This window comes from Vespa velutina, chromosome 4, assembly GCF_912470025.1.
Source record: "Vespa velutina chromosome 4, iVesVel2.1, whole genome shotgun sequence".
Taxonomy (NCBI): domain Eukaryota; kingdom Metazoa; phylum Arthropoda; class Insecta; order Hymenoptera; family Vespidae; genus Vespa; species Vespa velutina.
This window is the reverse complement of record NC_062191.1, coordinates 7,936,596-7,958,284: the sequence shown is the minus strand read 5'-3', so window position 1 is coordinate 7,958,284 and position 21,689 is coordinate 7,936,596. Positions and strand designations below refer to the sequence as shown.

General features: G+C 29.4%; 3 protein-coding genes across 4 annotated transcripts in view; 1 reads left to right on the top strand and 2 right to left on the bottom strand.

Moving 5' to 3' along the window:
• Positions 1-792: 792 nt before the first annotated feature.
• LOC124948424 (neutral ceramidase) overlaps positions 793-21,689 on the top strand; it is a 35,512-nt gene continuing 14,615 nt past the window's right edge. Inside the window, exons 1-7 of one of the 2 annotated variants that reach the window (XM_047492022.1) lie at positions 793-1,273; positions 3,320-3,496; positions 3,985-4,128; positions 4,224-4,400; positions 4,630-4,757; positions 5,044-5,242; positions 5,633-5,839. In XM_047492022.1, coding sequence (XP_047347978.1) covers positions 3,350-3,496; positions 3,985-4,128; positions 4,224-4,400; positions 4,630-4,757; positions 5,044-5,242; positions 5,633-5,839 — 1,002 coding nt within the window. In that variant the 5' untranslated portion in view covers positions 793-1,273; positions 3,320-3,349. Of the gene's footprint in view, positions 1,274-1,531; positions 1,629-3,319; positions 3,497-3,984; positions 4,129-4,223; positions 4,401-4,629; positions 4,758-5,043; positions 5,243-5,632; positions 5,840-21,689 lie in introns of those variants that run through there. The other variant, XM_047492023.1, reaches the window with a different exon arrangement.
• Positions 5,922-7,252, bottom strand: LOC124948426 (cuticle protein 19-like). The gene is made up of 3 exons (XM_047492025.1): positions 7,105-7,252; positions 6,598-6,822; positions 5,922-6,520 (listed from the first exon to the last, which is right to left on the bottom strand). The coding sequence occupies exons 2-3, from the start codon at positions 6,820-6,822 to the stop codon at positions 6,257-6,259; spliced, it is 489 nt and encodes a 162-aa protein (XP_047347981.1). The 5' UTR covers positions 7,105-7,252; the 3' UTR covers positions 5,922-6,256.
• Positions 9,726-15,931, bottom strand: LOC124948425 (cuticle protein 19-like). The gene is made up of 3 exons (XM_047492024.1): positions 15,774-15,931; positions 12,865-13,137; positions 9,726-11,348 (listed from the first exon to the last, which is right to left on the bottom strand). The coding sequence occupies exons 1-3, from the start codon at positions 15,780-15,782 to the stop codon at positions 11,079-11,081; spliced, it is 552 nt and encodes a 183-aa protein (XP_047347980.1). The 5' UTR covers positions 15,783-15,931; the 3' UTR covers positions 9,726-11,078.

Sequence of the window (21,689 nt, the reverse complement as noted above, 5' to 3'; positions counted from 1 at the left end):
AACATTTCTTATTAATTAAAAATGATTAATATAAATCTTAGTATGTAGATATATTTGAATATAATATAATTTAGATGTATTTTTCTACGTGACGTAAAGAAATTTCGGAAACGTTCACCTTTTTTTCTAAATATTTTTTTATCAAAATTATTAAAAAATTTAATCGACCTTAAAAAATATATTTATTCATTTTTATTTATTTATTTATTTATTTATTTTGATTTATGTAATATATGCATATACAAGTTAAGCATAAATTTGTCAGACGTAAACCTGAGTTCGTAGATTCGAAATACTGCCTTTAAAAATTCTTCGGCTACTTGACCTAGTGGCCAATTATATTAAAGATGCAAGGAAAGATCATTTCGACCAATCATATCCTCGAACGAAAATGGACCACCTGTCGCTTGACTCACGTGGTCGAGAATTTTCTCCTCTAGCTTGTTTCGAAGAAGAGGCAAGAGAGAGAAGGAGAGTGAGAGAAAGAGAGAGAGAGAGAGAGAGACATAAGGAGAGAAAGAGATAGAGAGAGAAACAGAAAGAGAGATAGAGACAGAGAAAGAAAGAGATAGAGAGAAAGAAAGAAAGAGAAAGAGAGAAAGAGCCAGAGAGAGAAAGAGAAAGAAAGAGAAAGAGAGAAAGAACCAGAGAGAGAAAGAGAAAGAAAGAAGAAGAGAGACAGAGACAGAGACAGAGAGAGAGAGAGAAAGAGAAAGAAAGTGAGGTAGCGAAAGAACGAAATAGAGAGAGAAAGAGAGAGAGAGAGAGAGAGAGAGAGAGAGAGATAACGAAAGAACGAAATAAAGAGAGAGAGAAGGAAATGGATGTAGACAGATATGTAACTGTCGACAATCGTTAGTTAGAAAGAGAAAGAGAGGCAGGAAAGAAAAAGGATAAAACCATAGAGGTCACTAAGTGAGTAGAAATAGAAAAGTGGCGGGGAGGGAAGAGAATAACCATAGAATTGTTTCCGTTTCCCCTTCTCGATACGCATCACGGTATGTGAGTCGGGCAACGTTTGACACTCACGAAGGAGTGTCGTTCATGAGCAGTTAGAAAAGACTATTACGATCAACTCGTGTTCATGTATCTGATACTTTGACATCGCTTCGTACGGTCTGTATCGTCAAAGTTTAAGTGACTTCGAATGTGATTCATCCTATTATTGATTCAATTGTTATTTTGTCATATTTCTCAACAAACGGATTTCGAGAATAATCTTAACTGATTGGACGAGAAGAATATTGACTTTGAATTGGCCAATAAAAGGATGGTGAGTTATCTTAATTTTTTTCTGTGTCTCTATATAGGTAAGTACGTACTCTAGTAAATAAAAAAGGAATTGTTACGCAATTGCTATTCTTTGTATGGTGTTTACTAATGAATCTCAGAATTTTATTATTACGTGCATCGAAATTATACGACAATATAATAATAAGGAATTAAAGCAAATTTGCGCGGTTTTAAGTTAAAGTGAAAGCTACAATTTAATTGGTTTATCGGTGAAACCATCTTTCAAGTATTATATATATATATATATATATATATATATATATGTATATGTATATGTATATATATGAAATTTTGCAATCGAAAGATCTCTCTGTTCGACTTGGATCTTTCTCGGAGTAAGTAATCTTATAATTATAGCGTTAACAATATTGCATTGGATCAATGATATTGTTTTTATTTTTCGGATGATATATTCTTAATTTTTTTATTCCTTTTCTCATATTGGATCGGTAATATCAGAAATTATGTTCTTTTTTTTTTTTTTTTTCTCTAATTATCAACCGAATAATTTTCTATATCTTTAATATTTTTAATATTTCGTCTGAATTCGTTTTAATTCATTTTCTTTATCGTTTGAAAAAAGAATTGAATATAAGAAATTATATAATAATAATAATAATAATAATAATAATTATTATTATTATATCATATAAGCTTATAGTTTATTGTTTTGAATTTTTAATTTGTAAAGAAGTAATAATGTTATGCAACGCTTTTGTCTTTCAATTTGATTTCTATTATATTTTTCATGCTCAGTTGATTACTGTACAATTAATATTTATGACATATCTTGTAATTCCTGACGAGCGTTATGTTAACTTTTGTCAATACAATGCAATACAATAGTTTTATACATACGTTTGATAATTTTTTTTTTTTTATAGATAATTGTTTAAAATATCGAATTAATTAAAAAACTACAGGATGTTCCATAAGAAAAATTTTAAATAATTGAATTTTTGATTCAATTGAAAATCGATTATTTTATTTCGTATTGTGAAAATATTTAAAACGTGAGATTATAAAACGTCGTTTAATTAAATAAACATTTTTATATTAATCGAAGGAATGAAACAAAATATATTATAAAAGTAAATATATTTATATATTTAATAATATATAAATATATTTACTTTTATACATTTCATATATTTAGTTTTTATACGAGAAAGAGATAGATAGAGCATGAAATCTATTATTGATAGAAAAAAAAAAAAGATTATTTATCTTTTCAATCGAGATAGTGTCTGCGGTAGTGATTCATTTTAAGTCACATAAGGTCGCGTCGAATGGCAATTTATAAAAGGAAAAAAAAAAAAAAAATTAAAGGTAGTCCTAATAAAAGATAAGAGTTAAATTTTTTTTAAAGATAAAAGATAAGAGACAAGAGATAGGTTTTTATAAATTATTAAAATAATGCATTACCCGTTAAAACAAACGTTTAGACATTTAGATTCTTAGTATTTTAAATTAATTCATAACACTTAAGTTTATTATTATTTGCAGCATTATTACTACATTACGAATTTTCATATTTGCAATTTAAACATATAATACATACCATCTCGTTATCTATCAAAGAGAAAGAGAAAGAGAGAGGGAGAGAGGGGGGGGGAAGAAGAGAGAGAGAGAGAGAGAGAGAGAGAGAGAGTAAATATTTGTAAAAATTCTTATATATTTATTTAGTAAAAGTGAAAGTTTAGATATTTTCTTCGTGTTTGTGACTTAGGCATCTAGATATAATGATAATTTGTCTCAAAGAATTAAAGTAGTTAGTTTTTTTTAACTGTATAAAGATCATAAACTCTTATTCCAGATTAAAAAAAAAAAAAAAAAAAAAAAAAAAAAAAAAAAAAAAAAAAAAAAAATAAAAAAATAAAAAAATAAAAAAATATATTAAACAAGCCGTTTAGAATGGATCAAAATATTAAAAAGATATTGAAAGTCTTTCAATGGATATATCAGTTCCAAATTTAAACAGATAATTTCAATCGATTAATTTCCCTAATTGATAATTTCATTTCAGTTTGAAAAGCCAAGAAGTACAGTAAGCTGAATGGATACGAATCGCTTACGATTTCATGATTTATCCGCACTATGGATCGTCTTATTTATATTTATCCTATCTCCGAGCTGTCTAGCATCGTACAGCATCGGAGTTGGCATAGCCGATTCCACCGGACCCGTTGCAGAAGTTGTATTTGTAAGTGTCCATGATTTCTTTGAAAAATATTTATTACATACATAGTTGTTTGTTTCTTTTTTTTTGTAATAATTCTATATAAAAAGATATTTTCGATTTATTTTCTCAGATTTTTTGCATAGCACATTTTTTATGATGACCTCATGCCGTGAATGAAAAGATTCGTTTACTTCATTTTTAAAAAGTTTTTCGTTGGAAATTTTGTTAACAATAAAATAATTTTGTACAGAAATGTTAATCGTAAAATTGTATGTAATTCATATGCAATAGTTAAATTAAAAAAAAGAAAATCTATTAGAATAGTTTTTGTTTCATATTCGTTTATTAATGCATTTCAATTGTTTTGTTCAATTCTTATTCTAAACATTTCTCAATCTATTTATGGTTATAGATGAAATATGCGAACATTAATATCGTTAGGTTTAGTTTTCGATTCATTCCTTTGGTTTTTTTTCTCTCTTTTTTTTTTTTTTTTTTTTTTTTTTTAGATGGGATATGCAAAGATGGATCAAAAAGGATCAGGAATACATCTTCGAACCTTCTCACGTACGTACATCATCGACGATGGCGAGGAGAGGTTTGTTTTCGTCAGTGTTGATAGTTCCATGATTGGAAATGAGGTTCGAAAGGCGGTACGTTCTCAGAAAGATTAATTTTAAAATGACGTTATCTTCGTGAGATTATATTTATATTTAGTTACGAAGGTATAATTCTTTTTCTATTTTAGGTACTGCGTAAACTGAAGCCACTATATGGAAATTTGTATACGGAAAGAAACGTGATGATCAGCAGTACGCATACGCATTCCAGTCCAGGTGGCTTCATGATGGACGTACTCTTTGACCTTACCACGTATGGTTTCGTCAAGGAAAGTTTCAATGCCATTGTAAACGGAATAACAAGAGTATGTGACATTCGTTTATCGTTGAATAAAATCTTTATATTTTAAAATCACGAAGTGTCAATGAACGATCTTGATTTTGATATTGATCTTCAATGAATATTAATTGAATTCGTCAATTTTATACTTACTCGTTAACGATAGAACGATCTTTGAATTACGTTTGTAATACGTACGATTTAAATGTACATTTGAAAATATTTGTTAATATATTATTTTTGTTTTTTAATAGAGTATTAAACGTGCTCACGACAATGTTGTACCTGGAAGAATTTTCATTACGCAAGGAGAAATTTTGGACGCCAATATGAACAGAAGTCCATTAGCTTATCTCAATAATCCAAAGGCTGAAAGGGATAAGTACGTGACAATTTCTTTAACATGAGTTTTATACTGTTAAGACAATGTTTTAAAATTAAAAAAGAAAAACAGTTGATACTTCAAATAAAAATATTCGTTCAACGTTTGTGAAAGACATTTACATTGTCTTGTATTCTATTAACATTTTATTTGCATATTTTTTAAATGAAAATATTCGAATAGAATCTTTTATAGTTATCTTCTATAACCATTAGCCTGTTTACAAACCGACATATGATGTCATCAAGACCTTGTGAATTAACGTCTTACATGTACTGCTTTACAGATACGATTATAATGTAGATAAAACGATGACGCAGCTACAGTTTATCGGTGCTGATAACCAACCGTTGGGTGTCATCAATTGGTTTGCTGTTCATCCAACAAGTATGAACAATACTAATCATTTAGTATCGAGTGATAATGTGGGTTATGCTTCGATACTTTTTGAAAAAATGATGAATAAAAATGCTATGATCGGCAAGGTGAGAAATTTAACATGACTTAGGACTCTTCAAAGATCTTTATAAATCTATATATTGATTTATAAATACCTATAAGTCGTAATTTTATGTAATAATTTTATACAAATTATTATAATTTTTTATTACAAAAATAAATTCTAATGGAATTTATTTTATTGTAATACAATTTTATTACAATTATTTTCAAATTTTATTATGATAAAATTGAAAGGAGTTTATTTTTTATTATAATAAAATTATAAGAAGTTAATAATTATAAATTCTTAATTATAAAGATATATATTTATGAGTCAATCTATGATAATAATGATTAGATCAAAGTACCTAATTTATGATGGATATAAATACTTTTTTTTATAATATATATCTTATTTGTATTTACTTATTTAGGGTCCTTTTGTCGCTACATTCGCTTCTACAAATTTAGGCGATGTTTCACCAAACATTCGCGGTCCAAAGTGCGAATTTTCCGGGTTGAATTGTACCGAGCATTACACTTGTCCAGGGAAACAAGAAATGTGTTTTGCTTCAGGACCTGGCAAGGATATGTTCGAGAGTACTAGTATTATAGCAAGAAAAATGTTCAACAAGGCGGCGGTGAGTACTAAATATTTAAATACTATATCTTTCTCATTATTTTCTTTATAAATTTATTATCTAAATTAATCAATTTCTCGTATCATCTATTTATAATAGAAATAATATTTAATTACGGTAAATTTTATAGTATAGATTTTCAAACTTTATCTCAACTATCAAGGTTACACCATTTATCGAGCTATCGAATTAATTGATCTTGAATTATTTCAACAATTTTTTTCTAGATAATAAGAATAAAAATCGCTTATAATGTCTATCTATTGTTTGCTTTATTATTTATCTTAAATGCATCAATTTATCCTAAGTAATTTAACAGGTATTATGTACACGTATATATATTATCGAAATCATTAATAATCTTTAATCAATTTCATCGATTCCGAAGTAGACAATCGAAATCCACGTTATATCCATTTAGTAATGCTTTTCATATCCGTATTCAGGGGCAATATACTTGACGAGTGGCGTAGGATGTACAGCTTGTCCGATTTTTTTGACAATAGCGTTGAATCCATTGTGTGGGTCAGATGTATAATCGACCACACGAATTGTACCATCAGGTTCGTTTAAACTGTAAGAACCCTTAACCACATCACCATCACGAACTTCCTCTTGTTTTTTAACGTCACCAGTATGGGGATCATGGACACCATATTTGAAAGAATATTTTGGATAAGCCTAAAGTAAAAAACGAATATTCGAACGTATTAATGTTCATTTTATTTTCATTTTTATTTTATTGTACGAATACTTACATATCTTTCGTTATGATCGTATGGTCCATAATTTTGTACATAAGTTGGTACACCATAGATCAATTTACTAAGAACAGGAGTGATAACAGCCGAACGTGAGACTGCTGTTTCATATCCTTTGTAACCATCGTGTCCTTCATAATCTCCGTATCCTTCATGTCCGTATCTAATCAAAACGGCATCACAATTCATAGCCAATAGAACTAGACCGAGTGCAAAAAACATCTGGAAGGAATGATTAATAAATTAAGATCTTAGTGTATATCATTGGATAATGGTATATTTATAAATTGAGATATATTCTAAAATTTTGCAATTTGTTGGATGTTTCGAGGAAGATTTCAAAAGATTTAGGAAATCATTAAGAAGAATATTTAAATCTTTGGCATCGGATCTATTCTTTTAATACTCAAAGAACACAATTTTCATAGAAATAAGTTGAATTAAATTGTAAATCTAATAATATAAGAGGAAAAGATATGTCAATGAATATTCGTGAAGGCTTACCTTTGATAATATGTTGTTGTTCACTAGTTGATTGTCGAATGGTGAACGATAAATCTGGAACACTGATCAGCTCCTTTATAGTTGGACTTCGTCTGGACCCCCTAACGGTTTCTCTCAACCTCTTGTAACGATGGTAATTGTATAAGAACCAAGGTCACTCTCTTTTCGTGACATACGTTCCATTTTTTTTTTTCTTTTTTTTTTTTTTTTTTTTTTTTTTTTGACAAAACGAAGGTTGCCGAAAGTGTCTTAGAAAGAGAAAAAATTGTAATCACGTTTCTTTTTAGCCTATAAATCTAATACGTAACGTTGAGGTTCGATAAATAAGGAACCAAGATTTCTTTTTTTTTTTTTTTTTCTTGAAAAGGGAAACGCAATGAGAGAATTAGCGAGAAAGAGAGAGAGAGGGAGAGAGAGAGAGAGGGGGGGGGAAACATCCTTAAAACATTCCCTTCGATGTACTTTGCATCTCTTAAAGGGAATGTTCGATGGTTGACCTTGGTTTTGATCAATTTGAAACATTCGTGCGTAAAACGATTTAGTTGTCAAATGTTTTAGGTCATATTATTCAAGTAAAGTTCAGATTTGAATGTAGTTACATTGGTGAAATATAATAGTTTTTTTTATAAAATATTTTTATATAAAAGATAAACATGATCGTTCTAATTATTTTCATTCATTTAACGGAGAATCATCATTTTTCTTTATTACGTTATCGAATTTTTTCGCGTATAGATCTGGAAGATAATTATATTTTATATTACATTAATTAAATATAATAACCTTGAGAGGATTGAGTATCGTACATGAATTTTATTCGGTTAGTTTCGACCATGAAATGTTATAACAGATTATATAATATATTCTTTTCTCTGTGTATGCTCACTAGAATGAAATTATTCCAAACAAAAAACGTATATTGTTTCACTATGGAAATGATTAGAGTGATTTGTATTATGCGACTAAAAACTGTCGAAGTATAAAGATTGAATAATCTTAATGTTTCTAATTTTTTGGTCTTCATAACGAGTCATTAATTTTCATCTTTTTTTTCTCACTCTATTCTTCGATTATTTTTTTTAATAGAACAAAAAATAAATGTGCCCGTAAGATTTGATACTTTTCGTAAAATATTACACATAGAACTGATATGATAAATACATACATCATATACGAAATGCAATGGATAGGTATTGGTGTGTCACGTAACGTGATTCGTCACGCGAAGAGTTATATTACGGATGTTGTAAAAGAATCAAAAAAGAAATTGGCAAAACTGAAAAAAATTTCTTCATCTCTTTTATTTTTATATGTCTGTTATAGCAACGTGCCTATCGTTCGGGTTTATGATAGTAATAATAAAATAAAATAAGGATAAAAGTAAAATCAAAATTATATATAAAATAGAGATAAATTTCATACATATATATACGTATATTATTTTATTATTTAGAGAATTCTTATAAATATATAGAAAATTTTGGAAATGCAATTTAATTAAAAATTTTATTTACTACATGTAAAAAGTTTCTGTTTTCTAATTAGCTTTCTATATCAGATTAATGGTTTTTTTTTACTAATCTAATTTGAATCAAAAAATGTATACAGTGTGAAACCATTAATTATAATACAATTAGGAAAAGATTGATTCTTTTTCAGAGAATTATAGAATACATTTTCTTTCATATATGATTTTATTTTCAAGAAAATCGACTCTAAATATTAATGCAGTACAGGTTTATAGTAAGTCAGCTATCATTAAACGAATCTTAATAGACATCATATTTTGTTTACAAGTAGTGTTAGTATTACATATATATAATCTTGATTACTTAATAGTATCAATGAGCTATTATCAAATATTTGTAAACGAGATATAGTCTATATTTGATTGTCTTAGATGTACACGTTTTCGATTAATATTTATAGTCGATTTTTTTTCGCTAAATATAAAAAGGAGAAAAAAAAATTTTATTTTACAATTTTTATTTATTTTGTCAAAAGGTATCAGCGATTATCGAGTCACTCTCTATGATAATATAGGACCTCAAATAATAATTGAAATCAAACATCAATTAACTTCAATTAATCCATTAAACGATAATAAATTCTATTTCAATCGAGATATTAATTCAATTGTAATTTTTCTTCCTGTAATAAAATTCTGATTAACTTTGAAACATCGCTGAAACTTTCTTCTTCGGTGTATAAATTTTTAATTAACTTTCCGGACGAAGATGAACAATTAAAGATGATACTACGAAATATGATGATTTCAAACGAAAGCGAAAGTTTTCTCTTTCCTTTTCATTATCATTTACAAGAAATGATTATGATTCATTATTCACACGATGAGCGAGAGATAAAAATCATACGAGTTGAGCAACCGTTTCTACTTTACTGTAGGATTTTATTTATCGACTTGTAATAATCGTACGAAGAATATCATTTTGAAAGTGATATGTATAAAATGAATCTATGCTTATAATAATCTTTTTCTCATTTTGAGGATTAGTAAAAAAAAAAAAAAAAAAAAAAAAAATTGAAAGTGAAACATCAAATTCTCATTCATACCTTTTCAAAAGTTACTGTACGACGTTAAAAAATAAAAAGAAGTTAGGGTTTTTTTTTTTTTTTTTTTTTTTTTTTAATACCGAAGGATAGGTTTTCAAATAGAATTTAAATATTTTATTGAGTAATATGCAATTGTATTTACATTACGTCATTCAGCTATTAATTTAACGGCTTTCGGAGATTAGATATTTTTTTTTTTTTTTTTTTTTTTTTTTTTTTTTAACGTTTATCATAGTAAATTTTATTCAAGGTTGTTTCTCTATTTAGAAATCTTGTTTCAGCTTTTATAAACTTATATCTATATACCATGTGTCTCTGTATATGTATATACCTTCTCATCTTCTTATCTATGATGCAAACTCTCTTCGGTTTCACGCTAGATTTGTTCAAAGTTCCTACGGCGTTGGATCTCTTCGATTTCAGCTTTATTCCACTTGAATAACGAAATCAAAATCTCTTCTCTGAAGGGAATTCTTTCGTGAGGAAAGAGATGACTTTTCTATCTCGAAATAAGGTACTTTTATGTGTTGAAGACTTTGTCGATTCTATCGATCTGTTGAAATACGATACAAATGTACACGAGAGCGAAAAATAAACGAGTATTCTCGGGGAAGAAGTTAATGACCTAACGCTTTTTAGAATTCAATTGGAAAAATCGCATCTTCGTAATTTTTTGTTTTTATTATTTTTTTTTTTTTTTTTCTTTTTTTCTTTCTTTCTTATCATTATACTAATCTCATCGAATATCATTACTTATTTCTGTGAGATATATTTTCATACATTCATTAGGAATTAATATACTTTCATGTTAACATATTAAATTTATTTAGATATATTATTTCAATCGTCGATTATCGGAGTCAAGTTTATATGAAGAAAAAAATTATGTAAAATTATTTTCAAAGGAAATAAGATTAGATAACATTTTCAAATTTTCGATCGAGATATCGAATAATAGTCGTATTAATTTAAAATAATTTTTTTTTTTTTTTTCATATTCGATGAGTAGAAAATGACAATAAAGATGATTTTGTATTTCTATATAAATATTATTAAATATTTATTCGAGGTAAGAAAAGTACGTTTCGAAAGATCTTTATGATCTTTCCGATGGACGGATAGTTAAACGCTCGTACGTTTACAACTTTACACGAGGAGAACTCTACTCGAGTAGTCAATATGGCGGACGCCCGTTTAAATATTTGGCGCGAATTGAGGTACATAAAGAAGGGAAAGAGAAATAGAAAAAGAAAGAGAAAAAGAGAGAGAGAGAGAGAGAGAGAGAGAGAGAGAGAGAGAGAGAAAGAGATAGAAGATAATAATGTTGTTCAGGACGTTGCGGACTGATTAAAATTAAATAAACATTCTCTTAATTAATCATCTAAAAATAATCAGTTTTCCTAGTCATAGTGATTGTAATAAGCTGGCGAAGAAACGTATTTGGCGATTGGTACAGGTTTTGGATGAATCGCTGGTCCAACCTTCTTCACTATCGCGTTGAATCCATTGTGATCATCTGCGGTATATTCAACGATTCTTACGCTTCCATCAGGCTCGTTCACGCTATAAGAACCGTGAACTACATCACCGTCACGGACCTCGTGTTGCGTCTTAACGTCGCCGGTGTGTGGATCGTGTACACCATAGTTGAAGGTGTATTTAGGGTGCGACTGAAACAAAACGTGTTTGCGTAAGAACGTAATGTTGTTGCACTGGGTGCGCCAATAATTCGATAGATCAAACGATTGATTTTTCCCCGATTTTAAACTTTTATACTAACATTATTTAGCGTATGTTATCAGTCTTGAAGATTATCGATATCTACTACGTTAAATAATGAATGAATTTTTGTTCTTAATTTTTTTTTTTTTTTTTTTTTTTTAATAATTCTTATCAATCACTCATTGATTTTAAATTTCAATGAACAAGTCAACGAATATTGATTTAGTCAATTTCATTTCTGAAATTTCTGTAATGCAATATCAATTAATCGTAATTAATTAATTAAATATTTAAATTTAACCTAGAACTTCGTAATTTTAATTTCAACATTCACCTTCGACTGATATAATCTTTTAAGTGAAATTAATACAATGAGAACGAACGGTTTTAAAGAAGGAAAAATGATGAATGAATGAATGAAAATGTCGTGGGAAAAGTTTCTACGATATTTTTCAATGTATATAAGAAGTCTATATAACAGAAAAAGCCGTAGCATCGCGTGTTACTCTCAAGACGATCGTTCGCCAACGTTGGGACGATATTTCGCTACTGGTATTCAATTAACATCGCGAGAAAGCGACGACAATGGGCGTCGCGGAACGTCGACATTAGAAATGAGATGCAGCACGGAAGGAGTTACAAAACAAGAGAGTCAGCCTGCCCAGTCTCTCACTCTCTATGTGTGTTCTTTTGGTGACACACTGAGGAATCTCTATTTAACATATGTGAAAACGCGCTTTTTAAAAGAGCATACAGACGACACGCAAATGTTATAAAAAGGTGATTCTTTGCTTCATTTGTTACATAGAGAGACAGAGAAGAGAGAGAGAGAAAGAGAGAAAGAGAGAGAGAGAGAGAGAGAGAGAGAGAGAGAGATTACAAGGAAGATAGATAATAGAGAGAGAGAGAGAGAGAGAAAACAATGAAATGTGTCATATTTTAAAATTTCAATTTTTGCAATATTTTTGTATTACTGTTTGAGTTTATGTTGATTTTGTAAACGTGATTTTATTATATAATAAGGATTATGTGTATTTTTTTATAGTTCGACTCAATTTCAAATTCGATTACAAATTATTCAATGACTTTTTTGTTCCTCTCTTTTTTTTTAAGTTAAAACACATTAAAAGTGAAATTACATATATATATATATATATATATATATATATATATATATATATATACCTGTCTGGAAGAACGAAATCAAAGAGATTCTAATTAAAAATAATGAAATTTCTAAATAATGAATTCGTAATTTTTGCGAAAAATACAATACCGATATTGGTAAAGTATATAAATCAAAATTGAATAATTTCAATGAAGATTTATAAATGTTACATAGAAAAATCTTTTCGACGTATATATGAGATATATGACTATTATGATTTTAATTATGCAAATTGATAATATTAATCGACGGATATAGATGGAGTATCATGATGAATAAAAATAAAAGAAATTTACGTAATAATCGTGGTCCTTGTCGGCGTGATGCTGCTTGTAGGAATGGAAAGTATGATCGAAGGATGAATCGGCGTGTAACGGTGCGGCCGAGACTGCGTGCACCGGAACTGCGATCGTCGGCAGAACGGCGTGTCCCTCGTAATCCGAAGATCCCGCATATCCCGCGTTGAGGCCTTCGTAATCAGCGTAAGAAACTGTGTGATCGGCTCCGTTGTAACCACTCACGAGAATTCCTTCGCACCACGCGAAGATGGCACAGAGCAGGTACAAAATCTAAAATGAAAAGAGAAAAATAATACGATCGAAAATTCGTCTCCATTTTTTGTTTTTTCCTTTTTTTTTTTCTTAAATTTTCTCTCGAAAATAATTATTTATTTGTCCGTCATTTAATGATAGAAAAAAAAAAAAAATTCAAATATTTCTATACATTTGTTGTGAATTTATTTGTCGTATATTACGCACATACGTGTTATTCTTTCTTTCTTGTTCATTATTTCTATATATTCATTATATCTTTCTTGTTTCTTTTCCTTTGATTTTTATTAGGAAAAAAATTCATTTATCTGATATTTCCGCTCGAACAAAACTATAGAAACTATAATAAAAATATATAGTTTATATTACTTGTACAGATATTATATATTTATTTACGATATATTATGTATATATTTGAAAGAAGATTCATCCATTTTCCGTACGAAAAAAAATGTTAACCTATATATATTATAGATATATTATGAATATATTTTTGTACACATAGACATATGCCTCTCTTATGAGTGGATTATTACTTTTTCCTTTTAGTTTTCTTTCTTTTTTTTTTGAAAAGATATTCAAACGTTTTCCATTTCTACATGAAAAAAATGTAAAAGATCTTTATAAATGCATTTTTTTTTATATTATATATTATGTATATATATATATATATATATATATATATATATATATATACATTTATAGTTCTATTATTATTATTATTATTATTATTACTTTTTTAATCAATCTAGGAATCTTCATAAGAAGATGGTTGTCTTTTTCTTTCTGCAAGTGATCAAAGATATGATATTTATCGATCCATGAAAGAGATCCGTAAATACACGGTAAATGATGTATATTGGAAGCTAACAACGGAAGAGAAGAGTTTCATAAATTTCAGAATATCTCTTCGGAGTCTACTTTGAAATATGTATGAAAAATTCTCTTCTTGAGAACTTTATTTTCGAAGGCATCAATTTATCCATTTCCTCTTTTGACTCATCACGTTTCTTATGGATTCGTATAAATCTTTCGGTAAAGAAACTTCTTTATATGTTCTTTTGAGAGAATAAAATATATTTTCTCACTTTCAGATGAGATTGCGTTTCTTTATATTTCTTCTTTTTCTCTCTCTCTCTCTCTCTCTCTCTCTCTCTCTCTCTCCATATCTATCTATTTATCTATCACTTCCTATTTTTTTATCAAACAGATGATACAAAAGGAAAAGCAGTCGAACTACAAGAAAAAAAGAGATTTAATTTCATATCCGTTCTACGTCATTGATACACTTTAATTAAGCACAAAGTTTGATATAAGTTTGGAGAAGTTTGAACAACCGTTCTATTTGTTCTTTTCATTGGGTCCTCTGGAAAATCGTAGAAAATTTCCTGTCACAATTTTCTAAGAACAACGAGGATCTTGCATTTTTTTTGATTAACGGAAGAGATTTATTGTTTGGACCTTTTTTTATTTTTTTTTCCTTTTTTTTTTTTCTTTTTTCCGTAATATAATTGTTGTTATCTACGTAAACATATATGTACAATCAAAAAGCAAACGAGAAGAAATATCGGTGAGAAAGATTTTATAGAATTTCTTGTGACTATTCGTTTGAAATTCTAATGGTTAAAGTATCTTCTAACATTTTTCTCTTTCTTTATTTTTTTCTCGTATCATATTATTCTTTCTTATTTACATTTTCATGCCACAAAAGGGAGCATATATTCACATGTATTATGTGTCTATGTGTAGACATATATATGTATTTATCTATGCACATAAGTATGTATATGTATATAGAAAAGTGAAGTTTGTAAAGAAATAATGAAAATTCCTATTCGAAATTCTATTTCAAGAGTTATTGAAAAGAAACTGGTAAAAGTGTAGAATTAATTATGATATATTAAACGAATTTTTTTTTTAACATATATATAAAAAATGAAATCATAGAAGAAAGGATATCTGATTTTATATTATTTTTTTCGAATAGAATTTATTGGAATGGTAAAGTGAAATAAGACGCGGTGTAGAAAAAAAAAGAGAGGGAATGAAAAAACATATATCTAGTAGAATTCGTATGAGAAAGAGAGAGAGAGAGAGAGAGAGAGAGAGAGAGAGAGAGAGAGAGAGAAAGAGAGAGAGATAAAGAAACAGATAAAGATAAAGGACGAAGTATGTCTGTGTGTGTGTGTGTGTGTGTGTGTGTGTGTATCAGTAGAGCAGAAGGGTCAAAATGACTACAGGCAAAAACAAAACGAGGATTTCTGTCTTAGAATAATTGACATCTTTTGTCATTCACATGCGGGCACATTAACGTAATGGTACATAGTCAAAATTTGCAAAAGGAAAGAAACAAAGCGAGATAAAAATAGAGAAACGTATTTTCAAAAAAAAAAGAAAAGGATATAATAGAGTATATTATTATGATAGTAAACGATCAAGTATTTGTCTATAAAAAAATAAATAGATATAATGTTAATTCGTGTGATAGGATTAATTATTATTACAGTTGAAAATTATTTTCTATGAAAACGATTAAGATAGAAAAAGAGAGATAAAGAGAGAGAGAGAGAGAGAGAGAGAGAGAGAGAGAGAGAGAGAGAGAGAGAGAGAGAGAGAGAGACAGAGAAAGAAAGAGATAATGAAATTATTCGTACCTTGAACATGATGTTTCCTTCACAAAAGAACAAAAAGTAATAATCTTAGGTTATTTTATGCGAGAGAGCACGAAGTCACTGATAGCATTATTCTCAACCGATGGGCTTATATCCATCTCCCACCAACGATGCTTTCGTTCCGGGCAAAAGCTCTCCTGCGAACCTCCTCTTTTTACTCCCTGCCTACAATATCTTTCTCTCACTCTCTCTCTCTCTCTCTCTCTATCTCTATGTCTATGTCTATCTCTCTCTCTCTCTCTTTCTTTCTTTTTCTCTCTTGCTCGCAATCGCAGCCCCTCTTTTCTACTTCTGTGAAGTCGTTTAGAGGCACGTGCTACACGCAACTACACGCGAATACCTACACCTTCTTGCTTTTCTTCGAACTTTTTTCTTTTTTTTTTTTTCTTTTTCTTTTTTTTGTTTTGTTTATTTATGTTTTATTTTATGGAGATTTTCTCTTTTTTTTTATTATAAGAAAGAAGCTCAAAAGGATTAATATAAAGAAAAGAAAGAAGAATAAGAATAAAAATCTTTGAAATGATTTATTGAACATAATTACATTATTTTGATGGTTTAGAACTTTGATTAATATTTTTTTCTGACGTTATATCGTTAGTTAATTTCAAAGGTTACCATCGAGCTAATTGACATAGTAAATGTACACGTCGATTCATAAATCGATCTTTTCTTTTTTTTATTTTTTCCTTTTATTAATACAAATGTAAAAATATCTTATACATTTGATTGGAATATTAAATTATATTTTTGAAATAAGAATTGATATACATACTGTAAAATATGTGTTCACGCGTAGAAATTAAAATTCTCAGATTATAATTCATGAATGTTCGTAACAATTTCATTAAAAATCGAGTTAAATTAAGACAAAAGATTTTTTTCACGCGGACTGATTACATTATAAATTAGTTGTTCGTAAATACAAATGAAATATGTTGAAGTTTTCGTACGTAATTTCGTTCGAGTTTAACAAACTAACAGAAAGAGAAAGAAAAAGAAAGAAAGAGAGAGAGAGAGAGAGAGAGAGAGAAAGAGAGAGAGAGAGAGAGTTCTATTAACATATATTAGCCAATAACTCTTACCTATATTTATGAGTTTCGAGTTAGCCCAGGTGTTCCACTTATTGTCTTTAGAGTTCTCGTATCACGGCCGTTATGGAACGGCCGTGAATTTTGTAATTTCGACAAGTTTCGAGACATGGGAAGAGAACAAGTAACAGTGGTTTAGTTTCATGATAAAAGATTGAATGTAGTTAATCCCTCCCACTCAACGCTATAGGTATATGAATAGTTCTCATTACGCGAATGACATTGCCTGACTGTTGTAATTGAATGTTTCAACGTTTCCGCGGACGATTTCGTTAACTTACGAGAAATATTACCAGCTTTCTTTCAACGTTAGCCTCGATAAAGTCTTTCCCTCTCTTTCACTCTTTCTCTCTCCCTCTCTCTCTCTCTCTCTCTCTCTCTCTCTTTCTCTCTACTCTCTTACGCAGTTACTTATTATCTGTCGGCGTTCTTGCGTCCTGGGGCAATCATGTTTCATAAGGTACACAACTCACTCGCGCACTCCACCAAATTAGTTTCAACTTCGTCCCCGTAATATTTCATCCACTGTTTTTATCCCTTCCTTACTTTCAACCACGTAAGTAGACGGACGTGTTCGAGATAAAGGTATCAGTTTCTATAGCATTTTTCTTTCACCCTTTTCTAATGTTCCTCTTATTTCTTTCTTTTTTTCCTTCTTTCACATATCGATCCACTTTCGTCAGTTAAAACTACAATATCATTATAATTTAATTCCGGATTCGTGAATTCTGTAGAAATTCAATTGTCGATAATGGAAGGACTCATCGAGGGGAAATTTAGTAGAAGATGGAAGAAAGAGAGAGAGAGAGAGAGAGAGAGAGAGAGAGAGAGGGAGAGAGAGAGAGAGAGAGAGGGAGAGAGAGAGAAAGAGAGAGAGAGAAAGAACGTAAGAGGAAGATAGATCTTTCTCTGTTTTTACATTTTGAAAGGAAATTTCTTTTTATATTAATCGAATTATTAATTCTACTTGTCTTACCTCATTCGTAAATTTAGTTAGTAATTTCATATTAATATTATGTAGATTTCAGTCGTATCTATTCTATTCGATATATCATGATAATTTGACGATCATTATTTTTTTTTTTTATATTAATACGATACATTGAACGAGTATCATTTTATGTAATTTTCGAAACTTCCTTTCCTATTATTCATTTAAAAATTCGAAGTTTGAAATTTCTTGAAAGGCATTCTTCATTCCTCGTCTTACCTAATAATTTGCATTGTTAAACTTAACAAATGATGTATTTGCTTTCATAACGATTTAAAATCAGTTCGTATCAAAGGCAGGAAAACAGTGGCAAAAGTAACAGGTATATTCTTCTTTAATGACTACCTCGCACCAGCTTCTTATGAATATTATCTCCTTTAACTGCTCGTTAAGTATACCCAACCCAGACGGCAATGTCCTTGCATGAAGATCGAGTAAACGCTTCCACGTTCTCTCGACTTTGTTCTAGAAGGAAAAGATTCATCGTAGCGTTTAAAGCCGTGCCTCTTGTCGCTTCGAATCTCGTGATCGATCCAGGGAAAAGTCTCGTTTGCCATTCAAGTCTTCACTTTCGAACTAACCGCGAATATAGCATACGGGGTGTGTATAAATCAAAACTATCAAGATTGGCTCTGTTAATGGCAAATAATTTCTTTTTCTTTTCCTATTTTTTCTTTTTTTTTTTTTTTTCTTTTCTTTTTTTTAACGAGTAAAAAATATTTGCAAGAGATTCATTTAATATAATTTTATCACTCAAAAGAACTGGATCTTTTTCTTTTTTCTTTTTTTTTTTTTTTTTTCTTTTTGATTCAACGAATTTTCTGTAAATAGTTAGAATTCTAAAAAGTAGAAACTTACGATTGACTGATGAAAAGATTCGATTATTTATTTATTTATTGTTTTTTTTTTTTTTTTTTTTTTTTTTTTTCATTAAGAGAAGATCATTAAGTTTATTTGTACACTCTGTATATAAATATCTATACACGTGTAACGCCATTGATAAAGTAATTCTATTTTTAAAGTTGTATTTCTCATTATCTCTTGCTTTTCTAGTGAAGAAAGAGAGAGAGAGAGAGAGAGAGAGAGGGGGGGGGAGAGAGAGAGAGATAAACAAGAATTCTAACGCGTTTTTCGACGTACTTATTTGAATGAACATAGAAGAGTCTTATAAATATTAATCATTACATGGATTTTCTTAGCTCGTCGCCTTTCGTGAAAGTGTTTCATTGTCCGAGCATTGGCCCGACAATAAAAGCAAACGTAATGTTGACGTGCTGCTTTCGTCATTTTTGATTTCCCGAACGAAATCGTTTTTGTTTTTTTTTTTTTTTTTTTCTTTTTATTTTTTAATTATCATTTTTTATTCGCTCAGAGTAAATAAATTGATCGATTTTCGAACGATTTCCAAACGCGAACGAATTTTCGCGGTCGTGAAAGCGATGATTTGCATTCACGAGATATATTGTATGTTTCCGTATCACGTTTTTTATTAAACATGTATATGTACTCGATCGTTTTGCACGTACGCTGATACACACTGCGGTATATCAATGTAGAAACCACTTTCGTGGTGTTCCATTACATGGGATCGATTTGAAAAGAAGAAAAAATAAAAGGCTTTTACGTATGCTTTTATCATCAATGTCAATGTCCGACGACATAACAGCATCACCACTTAGAATCCACTTTCATTCAAGACTTCATTGTGAAACAATTAAAATGACTTTGTCTTCCTTATTTGATATCGATCCGATGAATAGAAATAGAAATTGGAATAGAAATATTTTCGACGAGCTTGAATCTTTTTGAACGTTATAAAAAATATGCGATAAGAAAGAATATTTTCAGCAAAATTAATAATTGTTTGAATTGTTTTTAAATTTATTTATATTTTACGTATATTTTGTGATACGAATTATTGAATAATTTAAAGGATATATGTCAAAAAAAAAAAAAAAAAAAAGAAAAAAAAAAGACGTATCTTCCAATAAAATTGATAACAAGCGAATGAATTTAGTTTTAAGTATAATTATATATTTTCTATGTATGAAGACATCAATCTTTACGGATAATTTAGAATATATTATATAAGAGAAAAGTATCCTTTTGAAAATTAAAATTTCAATTTTGATTAATTAATAACATGAAAATTAATTAATTGTTTTTCCATATATATATATATACTTTCATATTTTTTACGATACTCTTCTGAATCAAAATTTTTTCTTAATATTCATAAAACATCGATCACGTTGCTACGTATAATATATGTAAACAAATTTTCACGTCGTGATCCATAAACATTTTTCATTCGTAAATCATTTTATAAATCGGGAAGTTACCGATGGAATAAAACATTCAGAATTTTCGTCGATCGATCGATTTTCTCTTCTTCGAAAAAAGTTTAAAAGTTACTCGTATTGTTACGGTTCTAACAACCGTGAAAGGTTGCCTCGTGACCGTAATAGAAAAGAGGAAGGATCGTAGTCATAGATATAGTCACATATCGATAAAGGCAACGTGAGATGTGTGCTGAAGACGTGTGCACGTTACTTACGGTATTTAGTATGTATGGCGAACAGCACCATAGCTACGCAAACTCGAAATGCATACATCTCTCTTCCTCTCCCTCTGATACATACATATACACACGTGCATCGTGCTAACACTATGTAGGAGCATGGAAAGCTTTACTCCCACGTTGCATTCGACTACATATGACTTTTTATTTTTCTTTTTTTTTTTTTTTTTCATTCTTTCAATAAAATATTCCATTTTATAGGACCGTGAAAATGGACGGTATAATGCATCAAATAGTCGATTAGCATAACTTCAGTTTTCCTTCTCGTTTTCATATCGTATTGCGATCGAAACATTGTTTTCAATCTAATGACTCGATTGTACGAATCAACGTACGTAGACCGATTAACGATGGAAAATAATTATACCATGATTTAGTAAATTGTTAGATAAGGATCGTAGCTTTAAACGATTGATAGTACTGCGAAGTTGCTGTAGTAACGTTTAACGGAAGCAAATACGCGTGTAATATCGTCGTATTTGTTGTCTTTTATCTATTTGTCTTTTTCTTATTCCTTGAAAATCATATCGTACTATCTTCTTTGCACTAAAGTCGATTGGACGTTAACTGAGAGTGTCGGTTGGGTTGCGTAATGCATTGTTTAACAGAGTGATTTCAATACAATCATGTGAAAATGAGAGTCATCTAAGAAAGATAGAGAGAGAGAGAGAGAGAAAGAGAAAGATAGAATAGAAGGAAGGAGAAGAAATTTTTCGACGTATCCTTGGCACGGGCCAATAGAACGACACGAATCGACGCTAACTCTATTTCTTTTCTTCACTAGTACCTTGTCTGTAGTGTGAAGCGAAGGCCTTGCTTCACTGAGGCCAACTTTCCGCTTTGCGTTGTTAGCCTAAGTCAGTGTCGACTTTTTTCGTGTCTCTTTCTTTCTTTCTTTCTTTCTTTCTTTCTTCCTTTCTTTCTTTCTTTCTTCCTATCTTTTTTTTATTTTTCTTTTTTTCCATCCTTTACTCAAGGATTCAGTGCGTAATGTAGTCATTAATACCTTTTTTTGCAATTTACATTAGCATTCTGATCATTTTTACACTGCCATTGTTTCTTGGAAGCAACGGATCTATTATTTCAAATAAATTTATTCGTTCGTTCGCTTGTTTGCTTGTTTCTTTTTTCTTTCTTAATTATCCTAGACATTCTATAATAAATATTTGTGAATCATGTGGATTTTGTTGTAAGAAATGTTAATATTTGTTGTAAGAAATCAATTGTTTTTTGAAATA

Coding starts and splice junctions, on each gene's coding strand:
- LOC124948426 (XM_047492025.1), bottom strand. CDS start 6,822: ATGTTTTTTGCACTCGGTCTAGTTCTATTGGCTATGAATTGTGATGCC. Junction 6,521..6,597: donor ACGATCATAACGAAAGATAT/GTAAGTATTCGT, acceptor TTTTTACTTTAG/GCTTATCCAAAATATTCTTT.
- LOC124948425 (XM_047492024.1), bottom strand. Junction 11,349..12,864: donor ACAAGGACCACGATTATTAC/GTAAATTTCTTT, acceptor GTTTTGTTTCAG/TCGCACCCTAAATACACCTT.